The following is a 16,822-nucleotide window of genomic DNA, read 5'->3' as shown; positions in this document are numbered from 1 at the left end:
TTCTACGTTTCGCAGAATTACTGCGTAAATCCTGTCGCGTAACGGCAAACGAGATCAGCGAAATCGTCGCGTCGTCGGATCTGGAACGCGCGATCTACCGTCACGATAGTAAAAGCTAGTAATTACAGAGTCCAGTAATAAACCGTCGGCGTCCAAGTCTAGTCGAGAGGCTGTAAAACGTTGCCAGTTAATGAAATAATTGAACGACGCTGCGTCCATTGGTTGACCCTGGAACAGCTTTTGCCGCGGAGCAACGATAACCGATAACCGGAGCTTCCCTCTGATGATGTTTATTGGAGGGAACCGGATTGCAGTCGCGATGGTTGATAGTTTGGCTCGTCGTGGATGCACTTTCTCGCGTCCTTAGTTTTAAGAAACGGAATGCTAAAGTAGCTGCGATGCAGACACGTTGAAATCATTTTCACTCGACGACAAATTCACTTTTATGCCCGAAAGAGCATTCTACATAAATTATTATTGGAGGTTTCAAGTTTCTATAATTAAATGTGAAAAGTTTTGCGAAAGGATTTTTAAAATAGAAGGAAGGTAGTAACCACCTTGATTAAACTGCGATTTTGCACTTAGCTATCGTGTCGCGGCTCGTAGACGTATGATTATTTTGAAAAATATATTAAAGAAAATAATTTCCACGGAAAGGAGCAAAATCATAAGGCATACGTAGATACTTCGTGTCAAATAATGTTCTTTGACAGAGTGAAAGTAATAACAAAATGGTCGACGTCAGTACGGTTGTTTTATGTTTATGAAAAGTTTTAATTTTGGAAATTGGAATCTCGAAGGTACAAAGTAACAGAAGAATAATTTGAAATCGTCAACATGGAAAGTTCGTAGTTATTGATATAAGAAGAGTAATATACAAAATGGATATATTCAGGTATATCAGGAAATGGAAATTTTAGTAGCCGTGTACGGAACGCCAGTATGTTTATTGTTTTTCATTAGTTGAAAGCGATTGGAAATATTGATATCGATCCAATTACTATCGGCTGTTATGAACCGGCGGAAATTATTATTTTTACATATAAATCGACGTCGTTCCGAACAGTGATACACGTACACGTGAACATTCAATCGATACTGGTTAGGCAAATTTTTGGGAAGTTACTTTATTACTCGTTTCATAAAACGTCGAACACGCCGGAAAGGGATAAAGCTTGCCATTCAATTACCGTTAGTACCCGTTTAAAATTGCGTTTGTCCATATCGAGTAATACACAAATTTTCTTCTCTGTTAATTCAGTCGAAATGTATTCGATTACAATTCGAAAAATAATGTTTAAAAGTGTGTGCTTATGAGAGTACTACGTCCCTAGTTGCCTGTAAAGTATGTAAATATTCAAAATGCAATATCACTATTAGTAATAGTAGTGGCATAAAACTTAATCAAATATTATATGCAAAGTATGGAAATATTCAAAATGTAATATTATCATTAGTAGTGGAATTAAATAATAATAATACAAAGGGTTAATCGTTCTTTTTTTACACGAGTGAAAGCTTAAACGAGTAGAAATTGGGACATTTATCGTAATTCGTAATAGTATCTTTCCCGGAACAAACGTTACTCTAAAAAAATTGCTCTGTATCTGTTTAAATCACCGTATGCACGAGCGCGTTCGGTTACAACGTGGGTGCACGAAAGTGCATGGAACTTGAAATTCCCCACGTGGCACGGTGTAATTACCCTTACGCAACGTAATTATCCTCGAAACTTCGGTCGCATTATTCTGCACGCTCGACGACACGATGCGAACGGTAACGAGTTGCGTTAGAAGGATTCCAACCAATTGCGTCTCGAGTGCATAATTTGTTTGTTCATGTGCGAAGAACGCCGATGTAATATTGGGGGTGGATAATAGGACCATACCGAAATTCCTCGAACGAAATTACGATTCTACTTGGAATTATTCAGCTTGTCACTTTGAATAGAAAGCAAACATTTTGTAGGTATTTTAATAACACGAATAAACGTCGAATATTTATTTGTACCCGTACTCATAGTACACGTCATAATATTTAAGATTATAATTGACCTTTAAAATAAAAATTATGGAATATTCTTTGCGTTCGAAAGCAACAGAAAAGGAAGAAGAAAATTTATAATTTGTAATGTTCAAGCATTCGAATTATTTGCGTCGACTATTCGAGTACATAAAAATTCAACAAGACTCCAAACCTCGAATTTAACGAATCGACAATCTATCGTACGACGATCGATTAATCCGTAGTTGGTATTCCTGTTCGCGTTCCTTTTATGCAAAATGCTCCTACACCCCCGTCGATGGGAAGAGCCGCGCGATGAACTCGTTGCGTTCGGCTCGTCAAACGTGAGATATGTAACTAAATATTACGCGACTCTATAAATATCGCGACTCGATGTACACTGCGTGGTTGCGTAGATCGCGTTGCGATGGATTTAATGGAGTATCAAAATCGTTGATACCGTTTGCGTTTGTATTGCATATTATTAATGTGTTTAACAACTATTCGATACTCTTTATTGACAATATCTGAAATCACAAATATAAATACCATAAATTGCACACCTTTCGTCGGTAATAATGCCCCTTCGTATGTATATTCGCTTAGATTGCGATTAATATTACTAATTAATTCCATAACTCGTGGCGTTTTAGTCGATCGTAGTTAACAAGACGCTTAAGATACTTGGTACGTCTCAAAGTTATTCAATGGGGATCTGTTTGCAGGAGCATGCCCTCGCTGAAATTTCTCTGCAAATTACCATATCGCTGCACAATATTTAACAGCTCAGATAACCAAAGTTGAGTGTTGCATTAACAGGTTTACAAGGTAGCGCGAAACAGGGAGAAATAAACCAAAATTTCTGGATCTACGATGCCTTGTAACGTTAATTTGTACTTTATTCATTTAAATAATTTCCACGCTCGATCTAACACTGTCTCTCGTCCAGAATTCCCGTTCCCTTTCGCGGTCTCCTCGTAGCCACGCTTCTCTTTCCGCCTTCGAGTGTCAGTCAGCCGAGGAACTCGTCAATTTTCGTTTCTGACACTCGCGAAACGATCGACTGGCATACGTGAACCCGATTTTACGAGACTGCGATGAATTGACAGTTCCGCGACGCTACTTTTTCCCACCCGGGAAATATCGACAACAGACAGAGGCGTACGCTGTGTTTCGAACTGGAAGGGCTTGAAATTCGTCAGGATATTATCTTTCTTCCTGCTCGTAGAACAGATCATTCTTATTACGATTTATTTCAAATTAACGTCACTTTTATTTACTATTCGTTAGTGTGACCCCGATAATCGAGGCTTCGTTTTGGTTCACAGCGGTGGAAACGATATTTAAAAAAATAAAATTATCGAAAACTTTCCAATAGAAAAGGTCGTCGATATTGTAAATCGTTCGTGGCTGCGTTCCATTCGACGGAAGTTTTACATTTTCCGATTCCGGATCGTCGCGAAGCGGTCTTCCGCAATTTCGATGAAAAACAGAAGCCATGCTGGTCGCGCGAAGTCCTGGAAATATCGGCGATAAAACCGCGTAAAGGAACGAGTCGCCGTAGAATTTACTTTTAACAAGTTCTTCCTCCCCGCTCTGGAAAACAACGATGACGTCGAATCGCGGATCTTCGTCGTAACGGTATTTAAAATGTTCCCGTTTATTGCATGTTTCAGCTTGGACAGAGACGAGCCTTTCGCATTCCAGCTGGGAGTTGGCCAAGTTATTAAAGGCTGGGACCAGGGATTGGTGGATATGTGCGTGGGCGAAAAGAGGAAGCTGACCATACCGCCGGAACTCGGTTATGGAGAGAAGGGAGCCGGAAACGTAATTCCTGGAGGTAAGATTGTTCTTTCGTCGGAGTTTTCTTCCTGTCGACTGTATCTGAAACTCGTTATTTCCGACAATTCCGGGTAGAAATGATCTTTCTCCACGGATGCAATGAACAATTGTTTCGACGAATACGTGAAACAGGGAGTGCAGCTACTCCCACTCGTAATTCGTACGCTGTAATGGTCATTCGCTATAAATGGGGAAAAATTTCTTACGAATATTCAGAAATAGTGTCGTAGTTCTTTAATATAAAAATCACTCCAGGTATACAATTATTTTATTATTATAGAGTTTTATATAGGCACTTACAGTGAACGAAAGCATCCTTTATTTTATTTTTATTTTCAATGAAGCGAATAATATATTTATTTTAATCAACAGTGGACAAAAGTTCAAAAGTTTGAGAAACCATGTATGATAGGATTTTATAATTTAACAATGCATATAATATTATTAGTATATAAATTGCAAAGATGTCAGCTTACCTGTTCATTATCATATACAGGGTGTTCGGCCACACCTGGGAAAAATTTTAATGGGGGATTCTAGAGGCCAAAATAAGACGAAAATCAAGAGTACCAATTTGTTGATGGAGGCTTCGTTAAAAAGTTATTAACAATTAAATTAAAAAATTTCAAATCGTTCTGAAAAAATTATTTTCGGTTACGGGGGTCAATTACAATCATTTTTGGTGAATAGACATACCCCCGAATTCCTACGCATTTTCGAGAAAAAAATTTCTTACCGAAAATCTAATTTCTGGCCAGAAATGACTGTCCAAATTTTCATGCGAATCTTTAAAACGTCATAACTTCTGAACGGATTGGACGATTTTAATGTTTAAAAAAGCAAACTACGCGTATTTTGATGGAGAATATGTAGAAATTGTAAAAATATTCGAAAAGTTGCTCCTTTACACCCTAAAATGAGAAAAACCCCATAAAAATGGTCCAATTTTCAAACAGCCATAACTCCTACAATTGTGAATATATTTTAATGAAACTTTTTTCTGAAGTAGAGCTTATGGGTTCCTACAGAAATGTATTAGTCAACTTTTCTGTAGGGCGTCAAATAAAATGATCAAAAATGAAAAACGAATTTTTAAGAAAAATCGACATGGGGGTGCCTAAATTTTTCGACGAAAAAAAAAAATTTCAAATCGTTCTGGAAAAATTATTTTCGGTTGCGGGTGTCAATTACAATCATTTTTGGTGAATAAACATACCCTCGAAATCTTGCGTATTTTCGAGAAAAAAGTTCAGTACGGTCGGAACTTTAAACGTTAATAATTGTTTAACAAAGCCTTCATCAACAAATTGGTATTCTTGATTTTCGTCTTATTTTGGCCTCTAGAATCTCCCATTAAAATTTTTCCCAGGGGTGGCCGAACACCCTGTATAGTATCGTATCGTCGACGAATGATTTGAGTCTTTGTAAATTTTCTCTAAAATCGCGGAAGATTCGAATCGCGGGACAATGCATATACTTACCTGACAATGCATATAATTACTCTTTCCGAATGATCCGCGAGCCCCATCGATACTCTGAGAGGAACGAACGAGGACAGGCAACGGATCGATACAAAAGGGATCGTTAGCAACGAAATCGGACTAAAAAAAAAAAAAGAAATGCAATTGCACGGAAATCCAATAAAACGTCAACCATTAAATTGAGCACTGCTATCCCGGCCGGCTCGGTCGGATCAACATCGACGCTTGCGCGCTCATTTTTTCGGGAACTCGCGCGTTAGATAAATCGTGAGCCTCCCTCGAATACGCGTGTATCTTTAGGCAAAAAGTGTTCCACGTTTTATGCAGAGTTTCCCCTTTGTCTCTGTTTTACTCTTTGTTTCGTCCAACGACTTCCTATATTCAACTGCGATAAACGGATACGATGGTTCGTCGTGTTTGTTTCGGCAATTAACGCGTCGAAGATTTTGTACATAACTTATAATGAATCACAACAAAAGAAATATACCTGTATAATATCATGTACATGATTAAGTGAATTTATATTAGAACGCATTACCTTGAATTAAAAAAAATATTAAACTCATAATTATTCGACCTGATATAAAAATACAGAATTACGAAAACTGGGAGGGGTCGGTTGTTGTAAAAAGAGAAATAGAAACCACGGATCGTATTACTAATATAAAATAAAATATAAACGATAAAATCAATGAAAAACTAAAAAGAATTATGAAATTGTAGAAATATTATATCTCGCGCAATGAATAGGATTCATAAAATGAAAAATTGAGTAAAATTACATCGTGCTTGATCGATCTTGAGCGGAAACCACCTTTGATATCGAACCTTTCCATAATCAGCAGAGTGACATACTGTTTTTCACGCAGTTTCCCAAGGAATTCGCGAACATTAGCAAGAAGTTTTCGTGCCGTTGTTCTGTCACAATGCTGTCTGCGGTTCTTTCTTGCGGAAGAACGTGTAATGAGAAGTTACAATGTTCGAGGGCTTTGCAGCGCGTAGCGAGGTAAACGCGGTTTACGCGTTTTATGGTTAATTAACTTCTTCAACGGGCAAGATGGGTTAACTCTCGTCCCTTTCGTAAAAAGTATTCGCGACGTTCTCGCTTCGCCTGCAATATTTGTGGGAGTTCGTTAGTTAATCTGCACGTAATATTTTAACGTATCCGTAGTTTATCCTTATCTCTTCCACCCTGAAAATAATTATGCACTTAAGAGATTAGAGAAACATGGATGTTTTAATATCAACATGAACGTTTTAAAATTTTCTGACACGGCAGTGATCCGGTAAATTCAAAGGGATATTAAAAAATATTATTTTATATTACTTTATAACGTTCGCCATTCGTTACGAATCGTGGTAAATCGATATGTTCGTGTCTTTTAAATTTACAATTTAATATTTCAAAGAGGATTTAAGGCTAATTATCGGAAATTATTGTTATTCGTTGACGAGCCTTTTGTTATATCATTAATTACAATTCACGTTTGAAAGTTTGATCGATGGGTTTTATGTGTCGAACGGACGGATATAGTAATAGAATTCTTATACGTTCATTTATTTAGAGCATATTTTCTATAGTTAAGGAAGCGTGACGCGAGTTTTCATCGCTAGGTGAATATTAAAGCAGGGCGAAACGATGTTGTTACGAAGAGCTTAATAAGAAAATAACGAGTTTCATGATCCTATTATGAGAGAACTTGTTCTTTAGCTTTCCCGCATTGATCGAAGGCTATCAACTCTGCGATACACGGTGTCCAGTAACGGAAGTTATAATCGAGAAAAATGGTACTATGCGTCTAAAAATAAAGCGAATGTACGTTGACTGTAGCGACCAGTTTGATGAAATTCGCGTGCTCCAAATAATTTCGAGATTACACTTCTCGAAGAAATTTTATTTCACACGTCATAGAATACCTTGTATATTTTCCCACTGATGTTTCACGAGCATTTTCTCGTTTCTTTAGAACAATCGAAAATAGTATTCAATTTATTCTAATATCCACAATTCTTTGGCACGAAACGAGTAATTTCATCGGAAATTACGAGTCTTTCCGCGGGAATAAATTAAACGTACGGTGGCCAGCACCCTTTTAAACACAGATTATTTTGAATTGCACGATCGTCTGCCGTTCGTCTTTCTCGCGGAACAATGGAATGATTAACTTCTCCGTTATTTCGCTGCTTTCCCAGTTCCGTATAACATTAACTCCTATCTATGCTCTCTCTGGAGGCTGAAACAGTTTGCCCCGATGCAACGTGCAGGACAACGAACCGGAGGAAAAGCATTTCGGGGTCCCAGAGATCGAGCATGAAACGGTTTCCTTCGGATAACAGGGGAAAAGGGGCAGCCATAGAGGGAGGGGGCAGGAATCTGTCGTCGATGTTGTGGCTACCGAGAACAAGAAACTTTCTTCGTGTTTACTCCCGCGTTTGACCGTTCAATTTCCACGGAAAATGAGTTTGGTTGCCGGATGGAAAACCATTGACCGACCTATTAGTTACGCTCGTTTATGCGGTGAATAATTGATCGAGAATATTTTATTAGGGCCAGTTTAATCGCGATGGGACCGTTCGTAATTGATATAGAACGTGTACCTATACACTCGAGTGCTCCGCGTGCGCGTAATTTGCTAAATTTCATGGAAATTCATTATCAGCCGCTAACTAACCGAACCGATATGTCGTGAATAATTGTTTTTGGTAAACTTTCGGCGCTTTCGAGGATGTCGTTTAATTTTTTTAAAAGTTTGACACTCTTATCGTAAAAAGACAGAAAATAAATACGAACTTGATCATTGTTTATATTTAAGTTGACGTAATTTTAATTTCTTTTCCACTTGAATGGCTATTATTTGGAAGACTGATAAACGTGAATGTCAAGGTTCTGTTTTTAATTTGGTGTCACCTTTCTTTTTTTTCTATAATTATTCCTATAATTTTGAAAAATCAGGGTATTGCCCTAATTAAACTCGACCGTACAGCGATTTTTTATTTAGTCGTTCGCCTCGTAAACTTTGTTTTCCCGTTAATCAGAGTGGCTGAAATGCAATTCGTGTGTCAAAAATGCGATTCATCCGCTCCAGCATTTCAACGCCCTGTCGAGCAAATATTTTTCAATTGTCACAGCGATGCTAAAAATTCAGAATAATTGAGTTCAGCTGTAGTAGTTAAATCGATTTCACCTGTATTTATATTAGCAACTAACGAATAAAACATAATCTGCAATGCGAATTAAACCATCAACCAATATTTTAGTGTGCTCGTTCATAATACATAACTTTGCAACATCTAAAATTTATCGTGTCGTATTAAGTTTATACAAAATTAACGAACGCGTTGCCAACGTTACAATGTGTTTTTAAATAATCGCGTTTCACGGCATTTATCGATACAATTACTACTTTCCAATATTTTAAGGATTTCTCATGAAATTAAGAAAACGAAAATTTGGTTACAATTAAAATAGTTCTCTCGTGATTTTAATTATTTATGGTCAAATCAAATGTCAAGAAACTTCCACAGAAACTATCACAGCTATCTTCTCTCGTCGATTGTTCGACCAAAAATAGCAGTGATTTGTAGTAAATGTCAGCGGCGAGAAGCCCGTCATATGTCATCGACGAAGGAACGAAATATGGGACCGATTTTCGTCGAGCTGAAGTGCACAGATAGTCGACGAGGAAATAATAGAAAACTCATGGTCATCGTCTTTCATCAATAATGACAGAGACGTATTGGATATTCGTTGGGTTTCGAGCAATCAATCTGATTATCGCGTGTCGCCTGCTTTCGGGATCAATAAAATATAATGAAAAATCAGGATGCTCGGGAAAATCTTCATGTATATCTAAACCAATGGAATGTATATTTTTAGAAAATAAATGCATTTTGTTAAACATTAATGTCCAGCGTATTAAAATAAATGCCTCACTTAGAAACTAAATATCAGGGACAGGAATTTTGTTAAAAGTCGAGAACATTACTTAAAATCACCTTTGAAGATGCTGAAAGTAACGCTTTTAATCGTCTATAAAATTCTACGACGTTAGTATCTTAAAAAATAAATATATCTGCGTTGTAATTAAATATACTCTACATTTTATAGGTAAACCAAACGTTTGAATTATCTGATAAAGCTTCCATTGGACCAGTAGAAGAACAGATGTCTGACGAAATTTAATGTTTCTGATTTCAGGTGCTACTTTGTTGTTCGACGTTGAGCTGATCAACATCAGCGACTCTCCGCCAACCGCGAACGTGTTCAAAGAAATTGACAGCGACCAGGACAACCAGTTGTCTCGCGAGGAGGTGAGAGCAATGGCAAGATCACTTTTAATTTCTTTTTAAGGGTCATCCGTGGTGGTGATTGTGAAACAAACGTAGATTGAACAAAGCTTCTAACAAGTATCGAGTAGTTTTGCAATTTAAATTATTCGTATCGTAATTTTTTGAAAAGTGTTTAATACTTTTAATCGTAGCCATGCACGACTAATTTTAACTAACAAGTTTGTACATAAATTATAAGTAACATTTAGAGGCGCCAAATTTTTAATTTAAAAGACCCTGGGAAATTAAATTACAAAGTTTTCTGTAACTTTGACATAGTATGAGTCAGCATATTTATCGTATTCTTTTTTGCATTTGGAAGATCAATGACGGTGTAAATTTTAATCAAAGCAAAACTGCAGCCCAGCAAATCACTCGCGGTACAATTTTTCCCGTTTTTAAATACTTGCATGTAACCTTTTCGCTCGATATTCACTTTGACAATTTGTTTCGTTCATCTCAACATTTTTTTACGGATCAAAATGCGGACCAATCGCAACAGTAGTCTCTACCAGGTTTATCTTTTGCACACCGGTGCAAAGGATTAACATTTACACATTTTGCACACAACGGAGAGAGCTGTATTTCGAAACATTTTACGTTTTTTTTTTAACTATAACGAACAACGCAAGCGATCCAGTACCTCTTTTTTTTTTACCAATGCACCACATCGTGACCCATTCATCTTAATCACTATCAAATATTGCACATTTAACAAACTTTTATTCGAAAACATGTCCTGCATCGGCATAAATAAAGGGAAAATTGTCACGATTAATATTATTCTTTCCGAAAGATATTCAAGGGAAATATTCAACAGGAAACGTATATTTAAATTTACGAGCAACGCGAAGTTCCATGCAGACCAGCTAGGAAGTTTCAAATGGACATTTATGAAATTCATTCGGGATAAAATGTTACAAATATAAGAGAAACACAAAAATTAATTTGGTAGATTACAGCAATGTTTCGAATTAAAACAATTTTTGTGATTGGTTATTCGAATAGTCACTTTTATTAAACATTTTCCTAAAGGATTTTACAGTTAATCTCAAAGAGTGATGCATCAATAAATTAATAGAAAAAAAGAACAAAAAAAATTGTTTAAACACGCAGATACAATTTGTACATAATTACATTCACTCGTGACTAAAATTAAAGAAAGTTAATAAAATATGGATATGTAAGATATACAAAAACTTAGATATTAATTAATTACACTCTAGCTGATCGAATAAGATTAAAATTACTTCTCGAATCTTGTCACTTTTAGTCTACGATATCATGACCCGATTATTGTTATTATATTCGAAATCTCCAGTTTGTCAGTGTCTATATCAACTTCGTTTACGTATTGTCGATACCAGAATGACTGCTTTATTCTGCTTAGAGGTGCAGGAAATTGAATTAATGATCGCGTGGTGCACGAAATACTCTGTAGTGCAAGCTTTACTCCAAAATCTTTGAATACAGTTAATAATATTTTATAAATGTAAGTTTTTATTTTATGGGAGCAACACACTTTCGCTCCAACAACTTAACACTAGATTTATGGAAGCGTAAAAAAGACTCGTAAATATTATTTGTTAGAAATTTATATTAAATCTCGTCGATACCTCCGGCGTTCGCTAGCAGAGGGTGACACTTAACGCGTTTCTCACAAGTGTTCGATCATTTACCTATTCACCACAGCAAACTTATGTATTCTAATTAAAAGAAACCCTATATTTTAATGAAATCAACATGATTCAATAAAAATATACGTGCAAAATCAATATCCGTAAATCCATAATCTGGTGTTAAGATTTAAGAGGGAAGCTTCATGGTAAAATGGTAAAACGAAAAGCGATATTTGACAATTTTTTTACAACATAAGAGTTTGGTGAAACTTTTCGCCACTTTCCACATATATTTTCTAACATTTCAAGATACAAACATTTTTTTTTCGTTACGTTTTATCGACTTTGGATGCAATAATAAATGTTATTCCTTATATGCAGTCTAGCATTCTTTTCCTCCGATCTAGAATAAAAAATCAAACGACATTTTGTTCATAATAGTACTACGCGTCGCACGAACTAACATCCTCCGTAATAATAATTATTTAAACTATGTTTATTGCATAATTAAATTAGAAATTAAATGCAAGAATCATTTGTTTGTGTTCTGAGCCGTGTATCTTCGACAATTTTGCATTTCTAAAGGACGATAATAGTCCAGTACTATGACGAACTGATAGTACTAGCCTGCACATAAGAAATAACTTTATCATTTCATCCAAGGTCGATAAAACCTAACGAAAAAAAAAGTATTTCTATCTTAAAGTGTTATAGGATACGCGTGAAAAGTGGCGAAAAGTTTCATGAAATCCTCATGCTGTAAAAAAATTGTCAAACGTCGCATCTCGTTTGACCATTTTACACGAGTCTGCCCCCTTCAACCAGGGAAGGTATCTGGGCCCCGAGAAGCAGCCCCGGTCGCTCCGAAATTGAAATATCTCTGTTCGTTTTGCGCAGGTGAGCCAGTACCTGAGAAAGCAGGTGGTCGAGGCGGAGCAAGGCAGCGAGGAGGTGAAAAAGCTGTTGGCCGACAACGACAAGTTCGTGGAGGAGATCTTCCAGCACGAGGACAAGGACAAGAACGGCTTCATATCCCACGACGAGTTCAGTGGGCCGAAGCACGACGAGCTTTGAAGTCTTCGTGCCGCGTCGCCGCGTCTCCGAGCATCGCGTCGCCGACGGCGTCGTGGCTCGCGCCACCACGTGTTCACTTCCGCGGGGAATCGCCTCCTCGAGTCCTGTCTGGTCCGCGGGCACCATTGAGAACACGCTCGATTGGCCTTGGACCGATCGATCGTTCGTCTGCTGCGCCGTGCACGCGGATCCCTCCGAATCTCGAGGAACAAATTGGGGAAGCCGAGGAACGCGGACGAAAGAACCGGGAACGCCGGAACCACCCTCTTCTTCGCCCGGGGAATTTCTCTCGCGAAAGGAGGACACTGGGCCAATACCGATCCCGAACGAATTCCGGAAAAGTGTCCAGGAGTTTCGATCCAACGGATGCTGGGAACGGGGGAACGCACGCTCTTTCCGGAGATTCCTCCGCGAATGGGAAATTTCACCGATCGCGAAACCGGAGTAAGAACCGGGAGCTTGAAAATCGAAGATATCGTTGAGTTTCGTGCGCCCAGGGCACTGCTGAGAACAGAACAGCAGGCAGGAACCGAACCGGGAAAAGCTTCTTACTTGATAGAGAACGCGTTGCTCGATTCTTTCGATAGATTCGTTATCGTCGGTGGAAGGAACGGAAATTAGAGCTCAGATTATCGTTTTCCCGTCGTAAGAGAGTCGTTGGGAGAGCACCGACCAACAGGGAAACAATCGAAGAGTGATCGATCGCGCATGCATGCTTCCATGTAGCCTGTTTATCGCCTCGTAGAGATTGTTGCGTGACTGAAAGTAGATAGTGTGGGTTTTGAGAGCTTGTACTCGACGGTAGAGGTTTGGTAGAGATGATAGAAAAGATTATTATAGTGTGCATGGAATATGCCTTTTACCGTCTCGATTGAAAGTACGATCTTCCGTCGAACGAGGGATGGTAGAGGCTTGCTATGGGTGGTATAAAGCACTATAGTTAATCGTTGGATAGGTATAGAAGTTTTCACAGGTTCATGCTACACGGGAGTTTGTGTCCACGTTTTATTGCCATTTATCATTTTGGACGATTCGTCGAAATGCAAAAGAATATCATTTTTCTTACGTCCGATTTTCACCAAACAATTTTCTACATTTATACCCATATTTCTAACAAGAAATGTTCGCGAACGGTCCGGCTTCGATTTTGATGAAACTTCATACACTTATAAAGCAGCCAAAAATAATCGACACATATTTTTTTTTAGCTGCGGTAAGTCGAGTTCAAGGGGTGGAACCACCCCTTGAAGTTTTGGCTCGAAACGGTTATCTCGAAAACGGAAAGACATACGAAAAAATTGTTAATAGGCGAGGTTGATGGCTTCTTATGTACAATAACATGGTGTTAATAAATTTAACAAAATATAATTTGTTTATAACAACAAAAATTTATTAACTTAATTTTTCATTTTATTGACATTTTCATAATGACGAAAAATGACGAGCATTTTATTCCAAATCGATTATTTTTGGCTGCTTTATAAGTGTACAAAGTTTCATCAAAATCGAAGTCGGACCGTTCGGAAAATTTTATTCTATTTCTATTACGTGAAAGGAAGAATTTGGCGTATTTTTTGGTAATCGTATGCAGCAGTACAAATATATAAATTTGCTTATTTTTAACTCCACCAATGTTCTATCCAAACCACAAGGAATAATTTTTGTTTCCTGTTTGCGTTATCATGTGAATACGTGATATTACTACTTTATTAGCACTTTGCAAATTATAGAATATTTTATTTTTATTCTACAGGTGTATCTGTATTGTAACAATTTGTATTCGAAAAAATGGCGCAGACAATTGATTGTGCTTGTATTTCGATTATATTATTAACGTATAAAATTAACATCTATATTTGAATTGAGTGCAACGTCTGAAACTCTCATAAATCCTTTCCATACCCGAAATCCATATCGTTCCTGTAGTTTCCTTGGGAATGGTAAATATTTCAACATCATTTAGTGGCGCTGGACAATGTTGAAATATGGTTATAAATGTACGAAATTATTTTGCTATCCCGTATCGTTGCAAAGTCATATCCAAAAAACTAATAAATGTGAAAACTTTAAGGGCTGATTTCACCCTTTCAAAGTGAACTATAAACAAAAATTTCTCCTCGCATAATTCATTACGCTCCACGTTTGCGCAAAGTTTTATTCAAATCGGAATTTCCCTTACGAGGGGCGTATAGTAATGATTCTTAAAATGAACCCTATACGTGATTCGTACATTGAACATTCGAAGACAAACTTTGTTCGTCTTAAGAATCATTAGATCATTTAAGAAGGATCCGTTCGAAGTTATCGAGAACGCTAACACAAACACTCGTGTGTGTCGTGGCTCGTACAAACCCATTCCAACTCGATAAAAGGCCTATCTACCCTCTGCTGAAGTATTTCGCGCGAGGGAAAGTCGATAATCCGAGCAAGGACCGACAGTGGAAGAAGAGGAAGAAGGAACAAAACGAAACGACGAAGTTCCCGAGGTCCCTCACGGTTTCCGGTCAGAGACACAGTTTTTCATCCAAACGCGTCCCGGAAAACATGTACATTTACGGAAGATGAAAAAAAAAAAGAATTCGCGCGCCGAACGATCGAATAACGAGGAACGCGCGCGCATCTGTTCCGAGTGATTGAAATCCTGGCGCGAAGCGAGGCTGTTCTACGTAATATAATTATACAAATATAGATAGAAACAGACAAGGAGAAAATGTTGCGATAAAGTATATATGCGTGAGACAGAGAAAAAGGGAGGGAGAGAAAGAGTGGTTTTTCTACACGACTATAGATGTTAGCATTAATTAAGCGCATCGGCGTAACGGTGCTAAAAAGGAATCACGCGCGAAAACGTTCTGTCCCTCTGTCGAAAGCTTCTTCCTTTTCATCCTTCTTTGAATCCCCCTCGAACGTCCCTTTTGCACCGGCAGCCAAAAACTTCACTCACCCCCTCACCCCCTCACCCACCCCCACCGGCATTCTCAGGCCGCGAATTTCACGCGAGAGACGTATCCAGGACCGGAGTAGGATCGCACGAGGGAGGTGCAATCTCGAGGATGCGTGGTGGAGATGAACGGCGATCGCATCGACGCGATTCTTCTTTCCCACGATCGCCGCCTATCATTATTACACTTTTTAACTGATACGTTTTTATTACTACATTATATTGTATGTCGTTAAAGTTGGACGAAGGTTAATAATAAATCGTGTGTCTCGTGCACAGTTTGTTATATAATACGGCTTGTTTTATTCGCGCGACGCTCGAACCCATCCCCACGTCACCGCCGAGTAAGCGTCGGCGGGTCTCTAATTTGAACGCGTCTCGCAGATTTACTACGGCTTTACGAGTTGTTTACGGCATTAAAGCTAAAGACAACAGAATTGATTTTTCTGTCTGAGAATTCTGTCAATTACGACATTAAATTCTTTTTCCTGCGTGAAATTAATTTTAAATTATTTTCGTAACTTCCAACGATGCGTTTAGGATTTTTTTTTATTACGGAGAATCGGGCACGGGTAGGTTTCCAAGAAAACTAGAAGCAATGATTGTCGGTTTGTCAGAATCCTTGAAAATGAAAGAAATATTTGTAAAATTTTAAGTAAAAGATTTTTTAAATAGCAGGTGTATCGTCGAATTATCTAATATTTCTATGTTTCACTCTATAGCTTCAACAGATTTTCTCCGAGTAAGGAAAGAACCGAAGAATCGTGTAAGAAAATTCTTTATAGGAAAAGAAATCAAACTTACATTTTGCAATTCAAGGCGTAGTTTCCGTGTCCAGATGTCCGATATTTCTGTTCTGTTTCCGCTGTTGCGAGTTCCAGTTCTACTGCTTTTTATTTCGAATATTTTTATTTTAACGAAAATAAAATAGTATATCAACCAGAATAATTTATGCTGTCTTCTATATTTGTTTTGATATTTACTTTGACTCTACGACCGGTGTCCAATAAAACTGGATTATGTTTATTTAAGCATTTTTCGTAAATAATTATTTTCTCTGGAACTAATTACAGTATCAACTTGATGAAAATTAAAAAATTGCGACGTAGTTTGAAAATTTTCTGTAGAAAGTTAACCAAGTTAACTAAGTATGGACGTTTAGAGTAAAATCATTGAATATTTTTGTACAGATTTTTAAAATGCATGCTTTAAGAAAAAATATAACATAAAAGAGATATCTTTCTTATAAACTTCAAAACACAACTTTCTATATATAGAATGCAAAAATTAGAAGTACGTTGTCTCGTTTAGCGTTAAGAACGGTTGAAGAACATTTTCTTGCATCGTTTTAAATCTTCTCGGTCGCAGATATTGACTTCTTTCTCAAAGTTGGCGCCTTTGGAAACGTTTGGAAACCGTTGCCTTAGAGGGATCGAGTATTCCTCGTTTCCGTAGCTGAACGAATGCATACAATGCACACTTACCTGGTATTACCGCGTATTTTCCAATACCCGACGCGTCGATCGTACGAG

The 16,822-nt window shown here is 37.7% G+C and overlaps 1 protein-coding gene across 2 annotated transcripts in view; it reads left to right on the top strand.

The window, feature by feature from the left end:
- Window positions 1-15,581, top strand: part of Fkbp14 (peptidyl-prolyl cis-trans isomerase Fkb14) — a 110,523-nt gene extending 94,942 nt beyond the window's left edge. The window contains exons 2-4 of one of the 2 annotated variants that reach the window (XM_076763060.1): window positions 3,681-3,844; window positions 9,526-9,650; window positions 12,173-15,581. In XM_076763060.1, the coding sequence (XP_076619175.1) occupies window positions 3,681-3,844; window positions 9,526-9,650; window positions 12,173-12,349 (466 nt within the window). In that variant the 3' untranslated portion in view covers window positions 12,350-15,581. The remainder of the gene's footprint in view (window positions 1-3,680; window positions 3,845-9,525; window positions 9,651-12,172) is intronic. The other variant, XM_076763064.1, reaches the window with a different exon arrangement.
- Window positions 15,582-16,822: the final 1,241 nt, after the last annotated feature.

This window comes from Colletes latitarsis, chromosome 1 (assembly GCF_051014445.1).
Source record: "Colletes latitarsis isolate SP2378_abdomen chromosome 1, iyColLati1, whole genome shotgun sequence".
Taxonomy (NCBI): domain Eukaryota; kingdom Metazoa; phylum Arthropoda; class Insecta; order Hymenoptera; family Colletidae; genus Colletes; species Colletes latitarsis.
This window is presented reverse-complemented; position numbering and strand designations above follow the sequence as displayed.